General features: G+C 56.6%; 1 protein-coding gene across 1 annotated transcript; it reads right to left on the reverse strand.

Moving 5' to 3' along the window:
• Positions 1 to 1,869: 1,869 nt before the first annotated feature.
• VDAG_00148 (uncharacterized protein) lies at positions 1,870 to 4,194 on the reverse strand (the record flags this gene model as incomplete). Its single annotated transcript, XM_009651525.1, has 4 exons — positions 1,870 to 2,712; positions 2,769 to 3,622; positions 3,674 to 4,010; positions 4,072 to 4,194. 4 exons carry the CDS (start codon positions 4,192 to 4,194, stop codon positions 1,870 to 1,872), a joined length of 2,157 nt encoding a protein of 718 aa, XP_009649820.1.
• Positions 4,195 to 7,987: the final 3,793 nt, after the last annotated feature.

Genomic DNA, 7,987 nt, shown 5'->3' on the forward strand with positions numbered 1-7,987 from the left:
CTCGCGGCGTGTTATCCACTGGGGGTGTGTGCTTGGCGTGTAGCTGTCGAGCCCCGCCCGATCATTATAGACGCGCTACGGCCTTCGTTCAGTCTCTTGAAGGGTTCTTGTGGTTTCGAGCCACAGTCTGAAGGGGGTTTTTTTCCCTGACCATCGAGCGTAGATCAGCAGTTCGTGTTATCATCTCCGGACCCGCCTACGCGGGCGATGCGGATATCGTGAAGCAGTGTCTACGGTGGGACGAATGAGAAGAATCTGATGAACCCCCCCTCCCCCTTGTATGGCCGTTTTTCCAATGCCTTTTGATCCCAGGGCCGGTGGCGACCTTGAACCTTTAGGAAGGGAGGCCCACCCGCCCGGGGGGGGGGGGGGGGGGGTGCATCGGGCACGCTGGCTGCAGGGGAACCGCTGCAGGGGAACCCGCTACAGTGGAAGAGTTCAAGGTCGGGTGCCAAGCGAGGAGGAGGCGACGTATAGGGTGCTCATGCACGCCCAGGGGGCGGGGGTGATTCTTTCAGTGACCCGGGACGGTCTTGTACAAGGGGGGGGGATGGATGACAGGGACGACATCTGTCTCTGCCTCCCCTTCTCCCCCTCCCTGGAAAAGAAGACTCCCTGGCAGCCTGGACACCCCTCCCCCCACTCCACCCTCTTGTGAGACGGGGCTAGAGACGCGCCACGACGGGCCTTGACCCGTTTCCAACGTCGCTTCGCCATTGTTGACCGTTGGACCTCATCCAGATTGACTTTTGTTGCACCCGGAGAGAGGCGATGCCCCCAATGAGATTGACAATGAGATGGCAGGCACGAGAGGCGGCAGTCTTTGTTCGATTTTCTGCCATGTTACATTGGGGATCGGACCCCCAAATCGGTCCATCATCCTAGGCAGGCGAGCAGCTCCCAGCGACTCCGTGTCCCTCGCATGTTGAGTCTCGAGAAACTGGCCATGGTTTGGACGTCTCGGTGGTGCCTTCAATCATGGGATCGACCAGTCGCTCTTTTCGTTCTCTTTTCGTTGGAAAACAAAAAGAATCCAGCTACCTGCCTAGGCTTGCCAGACAGTCGGGTCAGGCCGTCGCGCATGGTTGTGACGCTCTCGCAACTTCACCGACAGACAGCCCTAGCACTGCCGATCGCTGGGGATTGACGTGATCAGCGCTTCAATGCCGCTCAAAACCCACGAGGCGACCGGAGACTTCTTTGCTGATCGACCTGATTGAGAAACACTACCATGTCAGCCGTTCGCCCATTGGCCTGCCCCCGTTTGATGTCAAAAACAGCGAACGGTAGGTACTCCTGCTGATCTTTTTCGTGCGGTACTGATCGATAAGAACCTGAAATATTGGTGACATTGTTTTTTTTGTCCTTTTTTACTTTTCTTTAGGGAGCCCAAAACATGAGAGGATGCCCCAAAGGCCTCACATGTCGAGTGTGTAGCCTTTGGTACTCGACCGAGCCATCACTGTACGCAAAATGTGTTCCCCCCCGCCTTGTCTCAGCCCTCCCTGCTATGCAGTAAAACTCCAAAGTGCCGATGGGCAATGCCAGGTCAATTATGAAATACATGTTTGAAAAGGAAGAGAGATCGTCATCATGCTGACATGAGAAGAGGACGCCCATAACACCAACCAATGAGCTGAAGACGTTGTATGCAGTGTATCAAAAAAACAAATAATGCCAAGTACCTGAGAGGCCGATGCGAATGGGTATCTGATATTCGGAGCAGAGGCTCAAAACAAAGAATCGTAGAGTAGACTGGCCGTGAAAAATCGTTGCGACGTAGGGAGCGTGGTATGAAATACAAACATGGTGCGAAGCGAAGAAAGAAAACGACTCGTTACAAGCCCTCCGAGGTGCTGCGTGGTGGCTTCAGGGCTTGAAAACGGCGCTGGTTAGGAAGATTGTCTCGCCATCTGCGGAAGGTGTTTTGGCGTCTTTAAACGGGTCCGTGGGCCCGGTTGGCGTTGGTGGAGCAAGGAATGATGTATCCTCAGCTCTGCCATTCAGCATCTCGTGGCTACGAGCGCGGTGTATGTCTTTCCGCTCATCGGCCGAGAGGGGGCTGCTCGACTCCTCTCGTGAATCAGCGCTCATCTTGGCGATCTCGCTCTCCACGTCAGCAAGTAGAGCGTAGACGTCGCTGTCGGCGTATACACGAATGCTTTCCACGTCTTCGCGACGCTGCGCTGCCTCAGCATCCCCCTTGATGCTGGCCTTGCTGCCGAGTATATCTTCTTTGGCAGGATCCTCGAGAATAGTGCTCGGGACATGTGCAACCACGCGCTGGGGCGATGGAGAGTTGCTGCCAGCGCGTGGAACAGTATTCTTAGTGGGGCTACGAGGAGGAGTCGAGATGTTGCCCACGCCAGCCGCTACACAGCGGGCACCCATGGCTTGCTGAAGATTGTCACTCGCCGGGGTTGCAACCATGTTGGGAAGGATGGCAGCGGCAGCCACATGTTCCAGGAGCTTCTGGCGCACGCGAGCACGGCGGTTTTCGGCGTGTTCCAGCTTATTGACCCAGTCGTCGATGGAAGCATCAAGCTCGCCGAGAGCCTCTTCCTGCTTAAGCATAGAGTCGGTGCTGAATCGGGCTACGCGAGGGGAGCGCAGGTACTGGCAGATCCGTGAATGGAGATTGCGGCGACCGGCCCTCAGCGAATGGTAAGTGCGGCGCAGGTATTCAGTCCTCTCATCAAGTTGTCGGAGCTCCTGAAACAATGTTAGCAAGGATCGTCCTTCAGGGGTTAGTGGCTTGGCGGTCATACCCGTGACAATGACTCGACATCTTCTTTTCTGAGAACCTCGAATCGAGAGGCTTGACCAAAGGCCTGCTTCTGAAGAGCCAGAAGCTCTATCTGGTTTATCTGGTTCGCGGCCTCACTGGCTTTGCACCCAGAGGGCAGCTCTTCGAACGCCTTTTGGTCGGTGCTACGAGTTCGTGCCGATTCAGCCCGATGAGCGGATACTGAACCATCCTTACGATCGGTTCGCTTTCGAGGGCGGCCCCGTTCCATAATGCTGCCCGTTTCTGATTGCCCTCTGCGATGTCCCATAGGCACAGCGCGGGATTCGATTTCTTTCTTGGGGGTGTTGTTGGAGCTGCTCGATCCAGTAAAAACTACAGCTTCCGACGGTTTGGGCGATGCTCGCACATCGAGGAGGGGCGCTGACACGGGAGTAGGCAGCGCAACGGCAGAATGCGTCGTTGTGGAGGACATTGGTGTTGTCAGCGAGGTGGATGCTGTCAAGGGGGTGTAGGGCGTTCGGGACAGAGGCGAGTCGTCAGTGCGAGCCGAACGCTGCACCGAGTCGGACGGCGTATTTCCCGAGCGGAGGCGGCTCAATGACAGTTGGCGCGTCAGCCCAGAAAACATGCCAGTGTGAGGAGGGGGGATAACGAGAGGCGCGAGGTTTTTCGGCGACATGGGCTGTCTCGGGGCCTCTGATGCTGATCGTTGGTAGGACAATGGTTCGGTAGTAGGCGAAAATTCTAGTTCAGCATTTTCGTCAAGAGAGTCTTGAACGCAGGCGACGGCTTCAGCCACGTGGAGCCGCCTCCAGCTGTTGCCTGGTGCACTGATGGACCTCTCATGTAGCGGCGGCCTGCCGGGAATGGTAGCTAGAAGGTTCAGTCGGTTTCTCGAAATTAAAAACATGGTCCGGTGCTTACGAGAGTCCATGGCAACTTCTTGTACGGTAGTCATGGGGCCCAGTTCGGGAACGCTCACTTTGCGTCTGCGGATGAGGTTGTGCTCCTTGATGCGGACACGAAGACCGCCGCCGCTCGTCTTTTCCTTGTCTTTCTCTGATAGTGCGGTTTGTCCAAGTGCGTAGGCTCTGGCCTGTTCGGGGTCGAGGGCCTTGGCCACCGGGGCCGGCTGCGGCCTGCCCTTGGGGAAGAGCTGGTACTTCCGAACATCATGCTGCTGCTGCTGCTGCTGCTGCTGGGTCTGCTGCATTCTCCAGACGTGAGGCTTCTGCTCGGAAGCCTGAGATGAGGTAGAGGACTGTATGCGTGAAGACTGAGTAAGTAATCCGGTCGTGGAGGGCATCGACAGGGCGACATACCGAGTCACTAGAGGGTGTGGGAGAAGGAGGTTTGGTTATAAGGCCGGTGATCAGGTGTCCGTTTCCAGGGCCGGCAGCCCTGTCGAGGTCAGCCTCGACCATACAGGTAGCAATGTGTGCCATGGCGAGGTGCTGAGGGAGAGGAGGCCAGGGGTGTCGAGCTCGTCGTGTGTGCCCGTGTAAGAGGTAGATGGTCGGCAGGCAGCTTGATCCAGGATGTTGGACCCAGTTACCAGCTAGACTGACGGGACTGGCGTAAAGGTTGAATACGTTGCCGCACTATTAGGAGAAACGGGCGGCTGAGGCTATATATGTCTCATGCAAACAGGGCCAGGATACGGTGGAAGAGGTGGAGAGCAAAAGAAGAGAAAGGTTATTAAGTGCACCGGAGCGCAGAGTACGACATTGAGCATCGGAGAGCCAAGGTGGCGGATACGTGATGATGGGCGACATGCAGAGGCTAATATGTGAGTCGTTCTCTTGACAGGGAAGACGAAAAAGACGGGGCTCCAGTAAGAGAGACTCGGCTTGGCGGATTAGGGGGGCAGGGTAGGGAGGCAAGTGACATGGGACAGGGGCGTAGAGAATGAGGACGGGCAGGAGGCAGGAAGCAGGAGGCAGGAGCTGGGGACCTAGCGAGAAGAAACAGAAGGCGCGGAAACAAAAGCGGGATGGGTTTCTGAGACGAGGTGTCTGCACCGAGATTGACTCGAGTCGACCTCACCCCAGAGCTCAGACAGGTCTCGATGGTGATGGAGGTGATGTGCCAGGCAGGCACGTTGCTGGTGAGCGGTGGTGGGGGGGGGGCAAGGCAAGTGCAGGGGACTAGCTACTGGGGGGTTCTGGGTGCTACTGCCGCATGGAAGCCCCGACATGAAACCGCTTAAGCCCTGGAAGGACCAAGCGCATTCCCCACCTGCTCTGGCGAGACCGGGGTACCAAAGGCAAGACAGGGGTCTGGCAGGTGGTCTAGACAGGGTATCGTGATCTTGGTGCTCGGGTGCCCAGCTAGAGGTACTGCTCCCGCTAGGCAAGGTAGGTAGGCATCGTGAAGTAACCTCGCGGACCCCATCTAGCCCATCTAGCCCCCCCCTCTCACCCATGTGCGCTTGCACTTGTGCTTGGTAAATGAGAAAGGGTTCATGCGGCTGCTGGCTCACGCAGAAGAGGCTTGTCCTTTCCTTATCCAGATAATCAGTCCGAACGGTACTGACTAAACCCATGTTTGCGTGTGAACGATCAAGCAGGAGCAGCAGGAGCACCGGGCTTGTCTGACGCAGCCAGTTCCTCCCGCCTGTCACGGCCGTGTCAAGGCACAACTCCCGGTCTATCATCATCACCTCCGCAGCAACCCAACATCTGTGCCAAGCTGCCATCGCCCCAGTTGCGCTTGGTCAACAGATGCAACAATCTCTGTCGTGATGCTCCCATCCTGTCGACGGCAGCTTGAGCAGCGCACGTCTCGAGATAGATGGATCCGTTGTCGAGGATCCCCGCCGTCACGGCACCTACCGCGCCCGAGCCTCGCGATGGACCAAATAATCAGGGACGCACTGCAACAACCATCCACCAGTCACACACACACACACACACACACACACACACACACAATGCCCCTTCGTTCACTCACACTTTACCTTCACTGCAAGACTCAACGAGGCCGCCCCCCTTGACCACTGCCGGCGATCAGCGTGCCAGACGAGGCCCCTGCACCCACCCTCCTGGTCGCTCCATGGCGATCTCTGCCCCGCGTTGCTTTCCCAACCCGTCCGTCAGCAACTCGACGCACGAAACTCGCGTTGTTTGTCTGTCAACGTCGAGCAGCCGTGTTCCGCTCTGACCCCAAGCCGGCATGTCGCTCTGCGCCTCCTCTACTCCCAGGATCAACGGTCTAACTCTCGGCTCGTCTCTGGTGTCATCCAAGACATCATGCTTGCCGTGCTATCCTGTTCGATTGGGCATGTATGCTTCTTCTTCTTTGGTACACGCTAGGTCACTGGATCTGTGCTGGCCGCTAGTTCTCGTCCGGTTCCCGTTTCGGCTGACGCTCGCCGGCAACCGCCCGCCTTGCTAAAACAACCATCTCCACAAGCCTCATACCGAGCAGACCGCCTGACCACCTCGACTCAAGGAGCTGCACCGTGCTAGATCGGCCGACCAGATTGCGTTAGAGGCCATGGGTCACGGCCATTGGAATCCGGCTCGAAGAATACACCGGTAGAGTGGAAGCGCAAGTGGTCGGCCTATGCTGTTTGCTGATGCATGAATGACCTCCTCAGCAGACCAGGCATGTCCTGGAAGCCAGGACGACCTCACGTCCATCTCTAACTTCCTAACGCCCGGCGACTCTCTACAGATTCAAGCCCTAGGAAGATTTGCATGAACACATGTGGCAGAGGCGACAAGTGAAGCGAGGAGAGGCCTGTGTACGATCCTCGAATACTTGTCCGATCTTCAGGGTGTCTCGACGCGATGGTGGTCTTGAGCCCAAGAAAGCGATTTTACTGGCAAAGATGGAGATTCACAAGCTCGCGATTTGTGCCACGACTCGCAAGATTCTGTAAAACTCCACTGGTCGCCGCCCGGTCTCGGAGCCGGTCTTATTTGCTCGGGCGGGAGATTCTCTCTTGACTCGAGGCTAACCGTTCGCACTACTGTAGGGCACCGGGAATGCAACCCTGACGATGATGGCGACCAGCTCACAGTCAGCTCGCAATCTCCTTGACCTTCGATCGGATCCACCAACATGAGGGCGAGGTGCAACATTGCTAGCGATCTTGTATGGACGCGAGTCTCTGGACCCTGACCGAGGTTGGTGAAATAGACTTCTGTCACTGTGAAAGTCAATACCAACATTCAGACATCAAGCATTACCCCTTTTAATCATCGGAACACCCACGCATCTACGAGCTGTCACGGCTTCCAGCAATTTGCCCAAAATGTGCATCTGGACTCGTTGCCCTCTATCTCAATGACTAACACCGGCCGACCATCCCAGGTCGACAGACCCGCCGGATGGCCAGCTTGCTCGCGCTGGGGGGAACACCTAGATGGAGTGGGGTGGTTCCGTTTCGACTAAGTTCGGCATGCAGGCCGAAATATCCCAACCATCTACGATCAATTCTCACAAGGTGTTCCCTACAACGGGCAGCAGCTTTTGAGGTTGGCAAGAGTGATCAGGAGTCATGGCATATCTGCCCGTGGGTTCGGGGTCCGGATGACGCTCGTCATTTTACTAACATCGGTCCAGGGTGCCAGCGAACCAAAGTCGTCGAAGCCGATAACGAAGTCGCAAACAGTGTCCGCTCACAAAGGCCCTGTCTCCTCACAGACCTGCAATTAGACGTCGAGGTCAATGCGCACGTCTGCTTGGAATCATCGCGCCGATTTCGAGCCAACCAACAGGTGTCTTCAGGGGTCCGGGCAGGGTCGCCAATCCTGCTGTGCCAGTGAAGCATGCAAAGGATCATGTCATGTTGGGGTATCCGACGAAGCCGACCAACAATTCAATCTCAACAAGAGTTTCGTTGGCCGGCGTCTGCGAGGGCAGAAACATCGCCGACCAGATCGGACAAGACGCGAGGCGCCTGGGACGACGTTTCGAAACGTTGCAGCAATCAGTGATGGGCGACGAACAAGATCTTATCCCCCGCGTCATGACCAGGGGGATCCATGGATTTCGAATGGCAACGGCGTAGAGCTCCCAAACCCAGGATTGGCCAGGAGGCCTGATCGGCCGACAAGGTCCGGCTACGTCTCCGGTTCATCCCCTTGTCCTGGTCTTCGTATGCGTGAGATGTCTCTGCACCTCATTCAGGAGGTGAATCTGAGACCGTGCTGGCCCATCATGATGTCTCAAACGCCAGGTTTCATCCCCTATATCAAGCTATTTCAGAGAGATACCAAGTAACGGGTG

Source organism: Verticillium dahliae, genomic scaffold (genome assembly GCF_000150675.1).
Source record: "Verticillium dahliae VdLs.17 supercont1.1 genomic scaffold, whole genome shotgun sequence".
Classification (NCBI taxonomy): domain Eukaryota; kingdom Fungi; phylum Ascomycota; class Sordariomycetes; order Glomerellales; family Plectosphaerellaceae; genus Verticillium; species Verticillium dahliae.